The sequence below is a fragment of the Watersipora subatra genome, chromosome 4 (genome assembly GCF_963576615.1).
Source record: "Watersipora subatra chromosome 4, tzWatSuba1.1, whole genome shotgun sequence".
NCBI classification, from domain to species: domain Eukaryota; kingdom Metazoa; phylum Bryozoa; class Gymnolaemata; order Cheilostomatida; family Watersiporidae; genus Watersipora; species Watersipora subatra.
In genome coordinates this window covers 11658439-11676441 of record NC_088711.1, presented here as the reverse complement: position 1 = coordinate 11676441, position 18003 = coordinate 11658439, and the positions used below count along the sequence as shown (strand labels likewise).

Here is an 18003-nt window from a genome sequence, read left to right as displayed (position 1 = left end):
TATAATTTGAAATGACATCTGGCCATCCCCTTTCTGTTCTCAATCACACATTTTTGTGTTTCAAATCTTACATGAAAATTTAAACCAAATTTAATATATAATTTAAAACATGAAACCATTTTATTGTAATTAACTAACAAGATTGCCAGAGAAACAATTGTATAAAAATACCATGTAATGATTACACCTATGGCAATAGTGCAATACACAAAAACACAAATATATAATTTTATTTTCCAAATAATGTTATAACAAGGTTTGATAATTTATGGTTAAATCATTGCCGTTGTTACTGAGAACCTAATGCGTCTTTATTGACCTTGACCTTGCTATAATATGAGTCTCTACACTGTTATGAACCTAATGTATCTTTATTGACCTTGCTATAATATGAGTCTCTACACTGTTATGAAAAAACAAGATAGGATTTCTATGGTCTCCTAGCATTTAGATGTACATCAACTTGTTATGATATCCATGGTCAAAATAGCAATGGGAAGCACTTCCTGTCCAGCAATAAAAGCATGACCGGAGACTGAGCTATGAACTTCTTCGTATTGCTGGAACATGCTTATGTTTTCAGTTCACTAGCAACTCATACTAATGATAAGCCAGATCTAGACAGTTTACTTCAAGGATGGCATAAAAATTGAGGCCGGACTTTGATAAGACACGAGTAATCCCAACTAGTATGGCTAGAGATGAACTACTTAGGTAGCAGTACAGATGCAGGAAGCAGTACAGATGCAGGAAGCAGTACAGATGCAGGAAGCAGTACAGACGCGGGTAGCAGTACAGACGCGGGTAGCAGTACAGACGCGGGTAGCAATACAGACGCGGGTAGCAATACAGACGCGGGTAGCAGTACAGACGCGGGTAGCAGTACAGACGCGGGTAGCAGTACAGACGCGGGTAGCAGTACAGACGCAGGTAGCAGTACAGAGGTCATAAAATGACAAACACGCAGACTTACCTGTACCAAGAGTAGACAAATCGCTCCAGAACGTGTGTGAGAAACTGTAAATCAGAGACCAGATCAAATAGAGGGAACAACGAATAATGCAGTTGAATCAGGCCTACTTAGAACATTTTGCAACCAAATTTACCTAGATCATCGGACTGTGGAGCATGCTACACCAGTGGACTGTGGAGTATGCTACACCAGTGGACTGTGGAGTATGCTACACCAGTGGACTGTGGAGTATGCTACACCAATGGACTGTGGAGTATGCTACACCAATGGACTGTGGAGTATACTACACCAATGGACTGTGGAGTATACTACACCAGTGGACTGTGGAGTATGCTACATCAATGGACTGTGGAGTATGCTACACTAATGGACTGCGGCGTATACTACGCCAGTGAAATGTGGAGTATGCTACACCAGTATACTGTGGAGTATGCCACCTTAGTGGACTGTGGTGTATGCTACACCAGATGTTTAGGCAGTTCGAGGTTTAAAATATTTGTCACTCCGTAGAAGTGTGCATAAAGATGATGAAATACTGTTGATTTGAAGATTTTTAAATTTCAAATTAAAGTTTTAATTTTATCCATAAAAAGTATAGTACAGACACATTCTTATGTTTTAACACCAATATGCTCTCCTTATGGTTCACTCACCATTAGCGAGTATGTGCCAAAGTATTTTTCTAAGTAAACCAGTCCTTAAATAGGTTATAACTTGGAATGTTGATGAATCAATAAACACATATATAAAACAATAAACAGACTTCACAAATTTCAAACTTGAAGCTTCTCTGCTCTCTGGATGTAAAGCAATACATATACGGAGAAGAGATACAAACTCGTATATAGAAGAAATATTCAAGCCTAACTATCCATGTAGCTTGTGAACTGAACAGCAAATAGAATTCTCTGCCATTGCCCTTTACACTAGCAGACTCTTTCCAACTCCGCCATCGTGATGCAGAGCTACTCAGTACAAAGTTAAAACTTCAACTCAAGCAGAGAAGAAGCTGTGAAGAAGCCCCTTATTACTGACCTCTTCGAGAGCGCTGTCCACCTTCTTGGGAATGTTTAGTCCAATCCACGGCTGCATCTCACCACTTTCTGGTGTGCTGTCAAGTAGATACAACAACAGTACGACACTCATGTTTAGATGTTTTGTCTTTCAACAAGTCAGTATTGCCTTTTTATTCTTGTGAGAAAAACTGACATACGACTGAATGAAACTTGCTTGTGCTGTAATAGTACCGCCACAAGGCATACACATTACCTATTACCAAAGTATTTCAGATAATATAGAGAAAGTGGCTTTAGCTACATGATATTTTTAGCTTTCGTAATAATGAGCACTTCAAATTCATAGACATCGAGGATTAGTCTGCAGAAGGACGATGTTTGTAATCTAATGCCCTGCGGCAACCTCCTCCCACAGAGTTTAGGGAATTTTGCTTCCAACTTAGCATATCTGTTTGAAATACAGATATAAAAGATAAGATATCTCAGTTATATGGTTTTTATCATTCAACAAGAAAAATTGACAATACTATTATAAACCATGCGCTGTTCAGCATGTTGAGAGAAAAGACAACCGCTTAGCTACATCCTGGGAATAGCACCATTGTCATCAGTCAGCTGGAGATTGGTAATAACAACACCATGACAAGTGCAGTATGCCTACTGCCAGTGACATGAACCACAGTTTCTGCCTGTCCAACACATGCACACCTTTACTAGTCGTCAGTACTATTGTGTTAGTTGCATACTCATTTTCCAACCACAGTGTAAACAGAATGAGTAATGTGAGAGTGAAATGCTCTGAACACCAAGATATGCCGACTTGAAATGTAAGTCTGTATAGTATATGTTAGTGACTATTACTAGTAATAAATAAGTTATTGAGATGGTTATTTCCAAAACTAGGTATTATGGCTAAGTGACAAGCGCTTCTCATTGCTCCATTGATTCGTAAAACAAAAGCCAATCCAGATACCAATTCGATACCACAATGTTCGTTAAAGCTACTATGGTTCAGATCCGTGATGCGTGGTTGATAGTCGTTTTTATTGCCAAACTATGCATAAAATATGCATTTATTTTTATTTAAAAAATAAAACAAAAATGTTATCTAATTTTGTAATAATACTAAATATAAGTATTACACTGAATTTCTAGCCTGCGATTGGTTGTAATAATTTTCCAGTGACTGGGATTGTCACGCGTATTATTTACATCCCGACTAAAACAGTAGTTTAATTTATTTTTTAGATGAATGATCAATAGAAGACTTACAAAAAGTAGCCGAGTTTAAATTTATTAAAAATGGTCAGCCAATCAGGTTTGACTATACTACCAATTTAGACACAGTCAAACCTTGACATATCCAATCCAAGATTTTTTTGGAATGTCAAAAGATTGGTCATATTGATACCAAGACCAACCTCCGGAATCTCCACTTTGTAAACATTGAAGTTGTTACATTTCTCGTTTAGCCAGTTTTTAAAAAAATGATAATCGTCTGACTGTTCACTGTGTGACAAGAAGAAAATCTATCACAGGCAGCTAATCAGAAATCAATCTTCCTCTCAATTTCATGTAGACTGAGCTTGGTTGAGTCTAAATATACATGTATTTCTTTAGAGTAACCCTATAGTATATAATAACCAAGTCAGTTGCAGCAATTATATATAATTGCTGCAACTGACTTGGTCTCCGCAAATAACTTGGCCTCAGACAGTAAATCAATAAACTGAAGCATGATCTTCTGCGTCACTGAACTGCTGACGGAGAGCATTCGCTACAACTTAATTCTTAAAACAGTACGGTCATACCTCTACATACGAGTGAACCAACATGCGAGAAACTCAAGATACGAGCAGACTTTTGAGGAGTTTCTTCCTTGAGATACGAGTAATCTATGAGACATGAGTCGGTTGTCTATGGCCACTATATGACCAAGTATGCGAGAGGCAGCTTTCAAGAACAGCATCGCTCGGTTTTTTTTTCGAATCAGTTTGAAAAAAGGTTAATAGGTTGGATAAAGGTTAGAGTGAACACGAGACAAAACGTGGCTAATCGGAAACAGATAATAAAAAAATAAGACAAGAGAATTAAAATAATTTTGGTGAAATATTAAAACTTAGCTTCAAGTGTGTGTTTAGTACGCTAAGCTCATTCAAGTTAAATCCAAAGTCTCTATTACGTACGGCCACAAAAGTTTATTGTACCAAACATGCTGCTCTCAAGTCTTTCTCAGATGACCCTTATCCACAACATCTGTCTCGAAGGTAAAGTTTCATGAAGTAGTGTATATAATGATGTTACATTTTATTGCAGATCGTAACAACTAAATAGATACTTGTTGCTTTTTTAGCATGTACTGAATTACAACAATTAAAAACATGTTGTTCCACCATAATATCCTGTTTAGGTGTTTTCTCATAGTATGCTAATGGATTAATTTGTACTTAGATATTTTATCTAGGAAATAGTGCCTTGAGACTCAAGTAAATTGACCTACGAGCTCAGTACGACAACGCATTAAGCTCGTATGTCGAGGTATGACTGTATACTAATTCTGGAACACGGCAAAAAGTTACATGCTAATCCACAAGCATTTAGTAAAAAAAAATTACAAGCATCTCGCTAACCAAACTGCTCAGGACTAAACAGATAAATGCACTAAACGTAAAATTACTGTAATCCCTGTAGTCCGGCCAGCTTAGTGGGTTTGTGGGGTAAAACAAGCTCATTGAAAAATTATAAATAAAAAAGGAAAACTAAAATCCGTATATGCTCTCCGTAAAATCTCTTTGCTCTGGCCTGGTGAGATCCCTCTGCAAGCAGCATTGTAATAGCATGTTTTTTTTGTTATACTTGGTGAAGTGTTAAAAACATGTGAGACCTTCCATTATGCCTCTTAAATGCCCTCGAACCTCAAAATTGTCTAATATACCTTAGGAAAAAAAGGAATTGCTTACGATTATGGAAGAAGTGAATTCATTAGATACGAGTTTGTTAATTTCTATTTCACAGATCTTTACACATAACGGGGGGGGGGGGGGGGGAGAGGCACCAGTGCCTATTACCTCTTCAGGGGGCACCAGTGCCTATTACCCGCGAACAGTGAGAGAATTACTGCAAGTTCATAGTTGTAAGTCCCTCATTCTCCATCCCCTATATTAATCACACTGCAGAGGTTTAGTACAAGTTCAGTTCAAAACATCCGACTCATTTTTATTTACAATGATATTAGGGTTGTGTCTCTAGCCAGCAGCTCGAGCAGCGCTAAATAGGAACTGTGACAAGTTTGACTGGGCTGACTCCAGAAGCCCTTTCAAAAAAGCTATTCAAAAAATAAAACATGTTATTAAAAGCAAATAATTTGTTGACAAAAGATTAATTGCATGAATGTCATGTTCAGTTGAAATACTGTAAAATTATTTTCAACATTAGACACTAAGTATGTATATCAGCTACTCATTTCAGCAAAATTATGCTTTACTATTTGAAGCATTGTTTTGTTGACATCTACCATTTTTTTTTCTAGCAGCAATGACCTTTCTGTCTAGAAAAATATCCATCTAAATCGACAATGAAGGTGTGCACTCCCCTTAACATAAAATCAACGAAATCATAAACCCTAAAGCAAGTGAAAGTGATACGAGAAAGAGAGAAGTTGTCGATATAAACCAACATTACTACAGTTACTGTACAGTCATTAGAGTAAAAAGTTGAAGTTAGATGTTTTTCTTTCTAAAGGGCTGCATGGATGAGTTTGAAAAGATCTTGAAACGGATTTCGCTATTTACAGGTATTCTACTGTAAAATACCTACAACGTAAACATTCTCAGAACGGATAATTTATGTTGTAGAGGCATTTACTGAATTATAACAGCCTTGGTAGCACCTAATGGGTTAAGAACTCACGTCTGACAGAGACACTCCGCATCTCCACAAATAGGGATTTCCTGTGGGCCCTCAACCTTTCTTGAACAATACTTTTCATTTTTATTGCACTGTAAGAGAGTATGGAAAGTGAATTGCAACACCAACTCCACACGCCTGAGAGTAGTGATAGCATTAGAAAAGAGTAGATACATGTATGTTTGACCAAGCATGTGATAGAAGAATTTGATGAGCTGCCAAGTGCAGAGGTACATCTGTCATGTCACATGCTGTTAATTACAGTCAATTTACTGCACTGTTTGACAAAGTCAGTCAGGGCCCTGTTGAAGCCTGCAAAGGGCCAGATGTTACCCTTGTTTTGTGCAACTGTTGGTGTCAACTAGGTAGCTGTCTGCTATTGGTTACATTATGAAAGTCAGCGATAACAGGCATTCATTGATCTAGCCAGGAGATCAATACCCTACAATAACACATCTCATTGACAGAATCATTTTTCCTCCCGCCTCTAACCTCTAGTGCTACCCCTGCGTTATGGTTGGCTAAATGAATAAAGAAACCAGTTAGTGCTGTACACTGCCACAAACTCTTTTAACCTACAACAAACCAGCATTACCAGTATATGATAGGGTGTTATTACAACTAAACAAAACAGAACTTCAAGGATGTGTTTGCCTGTCCCCCTCGTGAGTCGTGACTAATTGAAATTAGATTTGTTTATTAAGCTTTTTGAAGTTAGATTTATAGCCGGTACACAAATATTACTGCAACCTTTTACTTCTCAAGTGGTTACAACTAACTGTCTTTTCAGGAAATGGAACACAGATTCAGCAAGTCATTTTGATATACAAATTGTCATATCAAAGCAAAATCCCTTTGCATGTTAATTCACAACTCCATATCCTCATAACACGTTGGCTGAGATTTTCTATTTGGCTGGCTCAGAGCTCAAAATAAACCACTTTTTGCTAGATTGCTATCGGACAGCCATTCTGCCTTGAATAAACATTTTTGCTATAAATTAATCTATTAACCTTATATGCATTGTTGCCATAGTAACATATCATAAATCCTTTCACACAATGAAGGTCAAACAGGTTATTGTAGAAATACCTGCTTCTAAACGAACGAACATATTGTTCACGGTTTCATAAATTACAAAATAATTTGAAATTGAGTAAGCTAGCAACAACAAACAATAAAACATGAATACATTGTTGAAAACTGTATTGCATCCATAGAAAACTTTTTATCCTATGCATCATAGCAGAAAGGTGTGATGATCACTCTATGTAAACTCACTGAATCTAGCTATATAAGAAGCAGCCATAAGAGGGTTAAACAGTAAAATCTTAAGGTAAGTTTGCCTCATAAACACACAAGACTATCATTAGGATATCATTCTACACTCTTCCCTTTCAATAAAAATTGGTAATTTCTCTGTTGCAAGTTTTATCTGTAGACGCTGACCTGAGTTCTTTACCAGCTTGAAAGAGCGCTGTCGAAAATGTTTCAACACTATTTCTTTTTTTTGCAAGGAACTCTTACACCTTGACACGACAACTATATTACATAACATTGGCAGCTTTATGGAATGTAAGCTGACTACAGCCACGACTTGTGAAAAAGGTTTGTTAACCATTTCTGACCTATAATTTGACCTTGTTTACACAAGACTACAAAAGCGTTTGGTAACATTCTGTCTATCATTGACCAGTTACATAAGAGCTGTACTTATCACAGCTTGTTCATAACTAAATATTGTTAGAAGTTGTTTACAAACCTGTAGCTTTGTGTGTTTGTCAGGAATCGGTGAATCCGGGGCGAATGCATCCAGTTCAAGCCTCCACCTGGTAACAATGATAACAAACAAATATTGACGCTATTTGAAACACAGAACATTTGCCAGACAACCTCTAGCGGGTTAATATAGAGAAAACATAATAGATTTTGGTCAAAATAGATCAATTCGCATGAAACGCATCACTAACAGTCTAGACTTTGAGAAGTGCAAGAACTTCTAAAACTAGGCTGGAAACAAGGTCAGACCTCTACTTGCTGCAGAGGCCAGCAGGGAATTTTTCATTACAAATCCTGCAAAACTAAGAGTCAATGTTTGCTGCCAATCTAATCAAACCTAGGCTAACACAGGAGGCTTTGACCTTCCAACAACCTTTCACACCAATTTTATCACCCTCGGGCAGAGGTGAGAGCTGCCAATAATGAATACATCTACGCAACGGAGGAGCGTTACCCTGTCATAGCCTGTACCATTCTGCCCAACGACAAACTGATAGCGTTATCTGAATGTTTGTTTTCATTTATCTAACTCAAGTTGTTGCAGATGAGTGTGAACTTTGGGATATAGTGTTTATTGTTCTTCCTTGACTCAGGCGAACATGTGGAGTGCAAATGTCAATTTAGCTGCAATTGGTAACTATTTTAGATTTCTCAGCAAATGCAGAACATTCCTTACGTTTTAATTTATTTACTGGCAAGCATTGCGAGAGCCTTAGCAATGACATCAATAATATGTCCAGAATAGCCTTGGTCACAGGGTTACAAGGCTGGCTCTAGTCTACTTGACCGTAACCAAACATGATTTAACGATAAACTAGCGATGGAAAAGACAGTTTTCACTCACTAAAAATGACAATAATTGACATTTATAAAATAAGTACATTTTAATTAGAAATACCATTAATGTCTGGACATAAACTGTGAACAAAATGACAATAAAAGCGTTACCAACTGATGTTCTGTCTACGCATGGCAGAAACTAAGCATTTCTCTATTACAGGGAAGAAGCTTTACTTTATGAGAAGGGTGTGTTATGTATTCCTTAACAGTTTCAGCAGCAACAGATATTACCGCTTAAATGATTCCCAATAAAATGACAAATACAACTTTTGTTTTATAACCTGCAGGCTTTGATATGTGATCGGCAGTAAGGGCATTTGACCCTAATAGGCAATAGATGTATTGCAAAAGAGTCATTCTGTCTGCCAGTTATTTGGCCAGTTGGTATAACAAACTGTTTTTGTTCTCATGTCAATTTAATGAGAAAAGGAAGAGCAAGTGCAATGTTTATGCAAAATAAATTTTTGCATATGTTCAGATAATTTAAATAATGAAAAACTGGCTGTCTTCCTGTCATGGCATCTTAAAGTGAAAGGAGAATATTTCAGTCGAATGGTCATTAACCACCGAGAAAATTATTTCACTGAATTCTTAACAACCTTGTTATGGCCTATACATGGACTAGTCAACCCTTCATTTGTACCGCTCTGATTGTTGCAAGTTGGTTTGAAGTTCTCACCTCTAAGTATTCAAGAAGTAAAAAGTGATTTATGTATTTTTTCCCTAGCCATTGTAGAATCTGAATAACTCCACCCACTGAGTCACAGACATAGTATCCATTGGTTATAGACTGCTATTGTAGTATGCACACTTTTACTTCATATTTGCAATGTTCAAGATCTGTAGGTTGATAAATTAATGAAAAATGAGGTAACTGTATAAATTTGTAGTACACTGTATTTTTGTAGTACACTGTATTTGTGTAGTACATTGTATTTGCAGTACACTGTATTTGTAGTACACCGTATTTGTAGTACACTGTATTTGTAGTACACTGTATTTGTAGTACACTGTATTTGTAGTACACTGTATTTGTAGTACACTGTATTTGTAGTACACTGTATTTGTGTAGTACACTGTATTTGTAGTACACTGTATTTGTAGTTAATGTAATTGACTACAAATACAGTGTAGTTGATTCACAGTTTCTTGTAGTGTAGCTTGCAGTCTACTTAACTTGAGCTACTACTAGAATGGCCCTGGTTTAGGGACTACCAGCCAACATATCCTTGAGCATACAGAGAGCTGGCTATTCATGCTAAATCTCATCTTAGCTAATCTAGGAAATTAAACAGCTTTACTTGATGCATGAACAATTCACACCACTCTTATCAATATGCTTGAAATACTTCACTCTGACCCTATTAATGGTGTTTTTCTATTTATCATTGTTCGACTTATAGAATCTAAATTATTCATCCTTATAATGCAGATAACATTCACTTTCTAGTGTATAGCTTGTAGGACCGGCATATCACTTATCTGATCATTAGCGAACAAAACAAACGATAGACTTATTTGGATACAAGTTAATTTGTGAAATGTGGACTAAAATTAGGAAAGGAAAAACAATGCAGGATTACTCATAGCAATAAAGAAAAACGAAAACTATCAATGAGCTTTGTTAGCTAACTGGCTATACTGATTTAGATATAAAGTGAAGATGGTTATTGTATCTACGGATGACAGCTAGAGATGGTAGTAATGATGTTGGGTCATATCTTGAACAAGATATCACACTAGTAGAAAAACAGGAACAAGTAGCTCACCTCACAAACTTCCAAGCTGCAAGGGCACCGAGAGCACCAGTCCAAATGATAAACAGCAAAAGGGAAACTCTACATAATAGAATATTCCAATGATAAACAGCTGCATCGCTAGTAGCTCAGCTACTACTAAACCTGCTATGAATACAAAGGTTGTTTAACAGTATAGACCAAGTAGATCATGAACTAGCATGTTACAGGATAGCACAAGAGCCAAGAGTGCTAAACCTGATGATCATTACATTTTTGCAGTTCTCAACACATGTATGTAGTTTGTTAGATATTCAGTAAAGTCAGCTAAACTCAGCTAAAAACTACTGTTGGCTGCCATCAACAATCAGTGCTTGCGGCAGCCAACAGTAGTTTTTAAGCTATGAATACTATTATCTTGTAATTTGTGTTACAATCACTGCAATGTGTCAGCTTTTGCATACGCATTTAAATGCCAGCTTTATGTGTGAAGTATCAATGATATACAGCCCCCCTGTATATCATTGATACTTCACACATAAAGCTCCAATGATATACAGCCCCCCTGGGGGGCTGTATATCATTAGAAGTATGCACAATTGAGGTAAACAATTAGTATCATATAGCATAGGAAAAGTAGGAGCTTCCAATTTAACATCGAAAACCAGAAAAACAAATTACTTGTAAATTTAGCTACTGTATTCAAAAATATCAATCTTCACCCAATCAAGTTACTCAAAGATTAAAAAAACATTCAAAGAGTGCTGTTAATTGGATTAGCTGACTGACCCTGACCTTAGGCCTGCCTTTATGCATTTCTAGCATTGAAATTCTTGCAAGAATTTCAGTGCTAGAAAATACGATTATTTAAAAATATTGACATTTACCTAGAACTAGTAAAAAGAAAAGTTGATTGTGCAAATAAAATTGGTAAGGATAAAAAGGATTGGCATATTGAAACAGAAAAAAATAACTGAGCTAGGAGAGGCAGCACATGTAATCAAATTACGCAAGCGCAAATGATGATGAAATAAAGCCAAATAATGCATTTCTGGTATTATCATTTGAAAATTTAACCAGTAAAACCACGTTTTACAACCAATGCCAATATTATATCAAAGTATTCATTCAACTATGAATTGCACGAGTTTTAAATAATATTATCTTCAGTGTGTTGTTGTGGCAGTTACAAACAATGAAGACAAATTAAGCATGAGTAACTCACCTGTGTATAATGATTGTGGCGAGAATACTCCCAACTATTAAAACAGTAGGCCAAAAGAACGGAAGCTTGGTATAACTAACAAAGTATGTTACATTTTCGTTTTTATCGTCTTTGCTAGGGATTTCGCTTTCCTTCTTCACTGGCATTGTCCGTCTATATTTTCTTTCATATCGGTGACCGCAACATGTTCCTGTAGATCTCCCACGTTTTATTGCGTACTCATGTTTGCTGTATAAAAATTGCACCGCATTGAAACTGTTGCTAATGTCACCTAGTGTTAAACGCACTCTTCCATAACGATAGTATTAAATCTATCACTCCACATCTGCTAGACTATGACCTTAGTAGAGTTTTTGAATCTTCTTCGCTGCGTTGCAGATAGTCCGGGCTACTGCAATATCAGGAAGTGCCACGACCCATAGCAAATATGGTCTGGGTTCTGTTATAGGTAAACGTAAGAGAAGTTGTGTACGTCCCGTATGGAAAATAAAAAGCGCTAAAGAGTCGCAAAAATTCCGCTAGATTCGTTTTATTGTGAACTCGGCCTTATGACGGAGCAATCTGGCCGCATCATGACAAGGTCGAATGTGTAAATTGAAGCAACTGTTTTAATGAATATAGGTTCAAATGCTGAGCTTTCAGACAATGAGAAGGGTAATAATGTATATAAATAAACAATTATGTTACCACATAACATGTCTGAGTAAATACGCTAATTAGGAAAACTTCAATTTCCATAAGAAATATATCTGGTAGCAAATAGTCATCACTTCTTACAAACAAGCTGTCACATCGCACTCCGCAATTTACAATTGGGTTAAATGTTAGGTTCATTTCTGTTTGCAAATTATATAAATAGGTTGACAGACAAAATGATAAAAGATGAATGTTTGCAGATGACTTTGTTATTTGCGAATGGTGTAGGAACAAAGTGAAACAAGCCTGGAGAAGTTGAGAAACATGCTAGAAAAAAAGGAATAAAAATTAGTCAAGCAAAGAAAAAGTACATGTGTTGAATGATACCACTTATTTAAGTTTGCAAGATTTCAGGTTATAGTGTTAAAAGAGAAGGAATTTAACTATTTGGGTAAAAGGTATACAGTGAAAAGAAGTGAGAATGAGGTTCAGGTAAAATGGAATATGTGGAGGAAAACTTCAGGTTTTATCTGTAATAGAAAAATATTGGCTAAAATAAAAGAGAGGCTGTAAAACCTAGAAGTGGGATCAAAAATACTGTATGGTATGGAAATGGTAGTTTTGACCAAAAGACAAGACACTTAGATAGATGGGGCAGAGTTTACAATTTCTAGGTCTGCATTGAGACTGACAAGGAGGCATAAGGCTTAGTGGTTGATGGGGTGTGCACACGTGAGAAAACAGTGTTGGAGGTAGAGCGTAACAGATGAGGAAGAGAGGAAAAAGTTAAAACAGAAGGCACTTATAATGAAGACTCATAGCAAATATGGTGAAGAAAAACATGAAAGCGCTGAAAGGGATGGCTATTAACGCACTGTGCCAAAAAATCTGCTGTGGCAATCTTTATTAGAGAAAATATCAAAAGAAGAAACCTGTTTGAAGGCAACTAGATGCGACACTCCGTAAAAAGTCCTAGATCAATGTTTATCTTTGCTTGATGCAAAATAAAGTATAAGTGCTCCAATATCTGGCCTATAGCAGCACAACCCTTGAAGAACACTTCTGCTATTCAAGAAGCACCTTATGTGTAATTTTTTCTTTGTTATCTTTGTTATGCCTTACATGTAAGTTGATAGATCTATTCTACTTATTCTCGTGTGGCTAGTTTTTTGAAGATAAGTTTTTAACAAACAAAAATCATTGTATGCTAATATGTTACTGTCGTATCAAAAACATCTTAAAAATTTCTTGCCTATGGTTATGTACGATACAAAATTCCAATCCTGTACATTGGTGTGCCCATGTATACACTTTAAATATGGCACACAGCCTGCATTCATTTAGTTTTATGAATATATAGACAGCCTGGATATCTAGCAAGTGCTGCATCTAAAATTGTTAACCAAATAACTGTTATTCATAACTTCTTAGCATGCCAGATCAGCAATGAACACAGAACACTCATAAAAATTTAGTTCGAGCTCCTGGGTAGCTTTTGGTTGTCAAAGAAATCTAGAGTTATCTTCACTATAAGCGCTTGCTGTGTAAAGGACGAGTAAATTTTGGGCGGGATGGTTCTGTAGGCTAAAGGTTCATAGATTCGAAACATTCGCTTCTATCGATACACGTTTACATACTTACACTTCGTTGATAGTCTTCACGTTAATTTCGCATTCGATCGTTGAAATCTCCTCGATTATGGCTAAAGACTTGTCTAAACTGTTTTTGTTTGATGTAGATGGAACTCTTACCGCATCTAGAAAGGTGGGCACACGAGTAGATTTTTTATGTAGCTGATTTGATGTTATTTAAATTACCCACAGGTTTCATAGTATATATTCACATATACATGTAGTATATTTTAGAAGCTTTTTCTCTTACTACCGATGTTGTGTTAGTTTGTAATAAGGTTTTTATATTGATGTTGTAAAGAGGTTAATGATTTTAAGTTTTATAAGTTGTTTTCTAGCTATTGAAGTATGCAATAATACATTACAGTGTACAGATCCGTATTGCACAAGGTTTACAAGGAGTTTTTACCCGCTTGTCAAAAATCAGTTTTTCACGCATGCATTTGGATTCTGCTGTTTACACATGTCTTTTTTCATGTTTGTCTTTTTAACTGGTCTGGCTCACAGGTTAAAGAACATGCAAACTCTATGAACAGTTATCATCTTACAGGTAATTGAACCTGCTATGGAAGAGTTTATGAAAAAAGTAGGCGAAAAAGTCACTATAGCTTTAGTGGGTGGATCAGACTTTGTTAAGATTAATGAGCAGATGAATGGCCATGCTCTTGACATGTATGAACATGTGCTTTCGGAAAATGGTCTGGTTTACCATAAACAAGGCCAGTTACATTCTACAAAGGTATGTTGAAAATGAGTTTAGTTTGTTATCTACATTGGAAAGACAAGGTTTTCGTTTGGCTCAAATTTTTTATCAGTTACCGCACGTCAAATGAAAATCTAAGTACCTTGTCATAACTCATGGGGGTTGCATTAAATTTGCTAAGTATATGTATAAAAAATGAACAGATCTCAATCTTGAATAGGTTTTATTATTGTAGTTATTGTAGATATACTTACAGATATATTTACAGATCTATAGATATGTTTTAGATATTTCTAAGCATGAACTAATATATTTTTTATATATTCTAGAGCATTCAAGAACATATCGGTGATGAACCTCTTCAGACATTTATTAACTTTGCCCTCAAGTACATGTCTGAGTTGACCATTCCATGCAAAAGGTTTGTACATGAACTTTTCACAGTATTTTGTCTTATCACACTGTTTCCTTGTTGAAAATGTGTCAGCATTTATTACAGCCCATTTTAATAGGGAGTTTAAGCTCATTCATACTAATTTAAAAACTATTTAATTTGCAGGGGCACATTTATAGAATTTAGGAAAGGAATGTTAAACATTTGTCCAGTTGGGAGAAACTGTTCTCAGGCTGAGAGAGATGCATTTGGAGAATATGACAAGGTATTTTTAATATATAATTTGGAAAAGGATTTTTTGTTTTACCTTGTGATGCGATGAAGCACTGATTTTCATTGGGGTGGTATTAACCGTAATCAGAGAGGCTGTTCAAAATGTTAATCCTAAATTTTAAAGACACATTTTAACCTTTTTCAATATTGTGTGTCCACCTTTAAATTGATGCAAACTTGAAGCATATTGCTTGGATTAATATAAATGTGAAAATTGTATGCTCAAAACTGAAGAATTATTTACCTGGTAGTGGTCAAATTATAGTCATGAACAAGTCACTGGAGTTATGCTCTCACAATTGTTGAGGTACCTGCCTCTACATTAATTATAGCATTTTACTTGTATGATTTTAATGGTTTAAAAAGCAGAAATATTTTTTACATAAGCAATTTTAGGCTCATTATTTTATTAGCTTACAGGTCCACTCCAGTGAAAGTGCAGGTAAAGTATTTTTAGGTTACTAAATCAGAGCAAACAATTGTAGGATTATATGAAAAAGAAAATCTTTACTTGTAGTTTTTTATGCCGCTGTTTTTGTATATTTGATGGCAAACAAAGGGAATATTACTAACTTAATTCAACACAAGTGATGTTGTTACACACCGACCATGAATCAAATATTGTACCTGGTTTTTCAATCACCATTTAGTGGAGTTGTCTTTCCATTACTGTTTATAATCGTCCAAGATAGACAACTCTTTACTATTGTTACACAAAAAACTTGCTAAACAATGCAATATTTCAGTATTATTTTCTAATGTGTTTATATACTTTATTTTGTCTGTTTCATTTGCCTTTTTGTAGGTTCACCATGTGAGGGAGAAGTTTATCGCTGCATTGAAGAAGCAGTTTCCAGATAATGGCTTGATCTACAGCATTGGTATATTGAATTACTTTATTGATACATTAATCAATGGTTCTGTTATGATGATCATCAATACTGGTCAGTCGGATGAGTTTGCTTATCTGGTCTTAGCACATTGTATCTGTGGTATTGGTACATTGATCTATAGTATTAGTACCGGGATCTATAGTATTAGTACGGTGATCTATAGTATTAGTACAGTGCTCTATAGTATTGGTATACTGATATATAGTATTGGTACTCTGATCTATAGTATTGGTACACTGATCTATAGTATTAGTACAGTGATCTATAGTATTGGTACACTGATCTATAGTATTAGTACACTGTTTTATAGTAGTGAAACATTGATTTATATAATAGCATTGAAACATTATTCTATAGTATTACAGCATTTACGTATAGTATCAATATGTTTATCTATAGTGTTGATACACTGATTCAATGCACTGATGCATTGACTTAATAGTATGGATACATTAATCCGTAGTATTGGTACATTGGTCAATCTTATTTTTACATAGGTCAGTGAGATTGCTATGTATTCAGAGTTATTATATAGAATGTGTATATCTATTAAATTAAACAATTTTGGTTAAAGGCTCAGATCATGCAAAAGTACGTAGATAACAAGTGGAGCGGCATGCTCTGAGCTTACCTATAAATGAAGGCTCTAAGCTTAATCTTGTAACCATTATGATCGGCAGCCACTTGTCAGCCATTGTCATCTTGCTCCAAATCTCAGCACTTCTGGTAACTTGCTAGATATGCGCATATCTATATTGCAGGTGGTCAAATAAGCTTTGATGTATTCCCAGAGGGTTGGGATAAACGCTACTGCTTGAACCATTTGTTGACAGAAGAACACAACTTCACTGAAGTGCATTTCTTTGGTGACAAAACCTTCCCAGTGAGTAGCTTCCACTCTGTGTGTACACTATTTCAGTTGTCTCCTCTGTAGGCAATTTTACTGTTGGTTTTACCTGTTGGTAACTTTTATTTCATCGCTAGAGATTGTTACCACGTATTCAACTTGCACTTTTGATGTAATGCCAGCCATGTTTAATTGCTGGAACAACTCTTTTGGTATGAGCAGCAACAGTCGATAAGATTCCTTCAATGCACCATTGAAGTCAAATTGGAGATAAGCTCTGATATATAGTCATTTTGCCTTTAAAAAACGAGAACAAATGTAGCCATAACAATGGTTTGATAGGGATTGGTTAATAAATGTACGAATTGCCAAACTAGTATTTACCTTACCATCCCTGATCCCACCTTACCCATTCCTGACCCAACTTTACCCATTCCTGACCCTACCTTACCCATCCCTGATCCTACCTTCCTCAAACAGTTGCTGGAAATAATTATTTATTGGCAGCTAAGAAAAAGCTCGATGCACTAAATTACAATAACAATGACAGCATGGACAACTAAGACATACATGCACTTTTAAAATTATCCATTATCTGTTAATGGCAGCAACTCATCACATTACAGCTAAAACATTGCTGCCAGAGAATGAAAAAACTAGCAATCTTTTTCAGGTGATGCGTATTAGGTCAAGAGGTCACACCTTTAGGAACAGTCGATGTAACCATCAGTGATATATATTTTGTTATATAGATCGTATATTCCCATTACATTTTATTGCAGTTTTAAGCTAATTTTGAATTCATTTTTATGCTTATTAACTATTGAATTGCAGGGTGGCAACGACTATGAGATCTTTGAGGACCCGAGAACTATAGGGCACACCGTAACTAGCCCAGATGATACCATGCGCCAACTGAAAGAGCTGCTCTTCAGTTAATGCTAGTTACGACTAGGATATCTCTAGTATAACAGCATAATTTATAACTACACATGACACTGCTTTACTTTTCAAGTTACAAACAAGCTGAAATTAACTGAGTTCGACCATGGTAGTTCAACAATACGGTCCATTTCAGAACATTATGACTGGCATTAGGAGTAGAAACACTTTCTTACGCAGCTATTGCTCCAACACAATCACTACGGAAT

At 35.9% G+C, this 18003-nt stretch overlaps 2 protein-coding genes across 5 annotated transcripts in view; one reads left to right on the top strand and one right to left on the bottom strand.

Moving 5' to 3' along the window:
- The window catches only part of LOC137395275 (sorting nexin-14-like), a 43582-nt gene extending 31797 nt beyond the window's left edge, over positions 1-11785 (bottom strand). For all 4 annotated transcript variants that reach the window (XM_068082148.1, XM_068082145.1, XM_068082146.1 and 1 more), the window contains exons 1-6: positions 11476-11785; positions 10284-10352; positions 7658-7724; positions 5899-5987; positions 2009-2084; positions 974-1017 (exon numbers count right to left, since the gene is read on the bottom strand). In XM_068082148.1, the coding sequence (XP_067938249.1) occupies positions 974-1017; positions 2009-2084; positions 5899-5987; positions 7658-7724; positions 10284-10352; positions 11476-11621 (491 nt within the window). In that variant the 5' untranslated portion in view covers positions 11622-11785. The remainder of the gene's footprint in view (positions 1-973; positions 1018-2008; positions 2085-5898; positions 5988-7657; positions 7725-10283; positions 10353-11475) is intronic.
- A 1967-nt stretch (positions 11786-13752) lies between these two features.
- On the top strand, positions 13753-17977 carry LOC137395105 (uncharacterized). Its single transcript, XM_068081904.1, has 7 exons — positions 13753-13875; positions 14293-14481; positions 14775-14866; positions 15005-15104; positions 15918-15993; positions 16767-16888; positions 17687-17977. The coding sequence occupies exons 1-7, from the start codon at positions 13810-13812 to the stop codon at positions 17789-17791; spliced, it is 750 nt and encodes a 249-aa protein (XP_067938005.1). The 5' UTR covers positions 13753-13809; the 3' UTR covers positions 17792-17977.
- The last annotated feature ends 26 nt before the right edge of the window (positions 17978-18003 follow it).

Excerpts from the sequence above, each read along its gene's own strand:
- LOC137395105 (XM_068081904.1), top strand. The coding sequence starts at position 13,810 with ATGGCTAAAGACTTGTCTAAACTGTTTTTGTTTGATGTAGATGGAACT. Across the intron at positions 14,867-15,004 it reads TTGACCATTCCATGCAAAAG|GGGCACATTTATAGAATTTA; the intron begins GTTTGTACATGA and ends TTTAATTTGCAG. Across the intron at positions 15,105-15,917 it reads CATTTGGAGAATATGACAAG|GTTCACCATGTGAGGGAGAA; the intron begins GTATTTTTAATA and ends GCCTTTTTGTAG.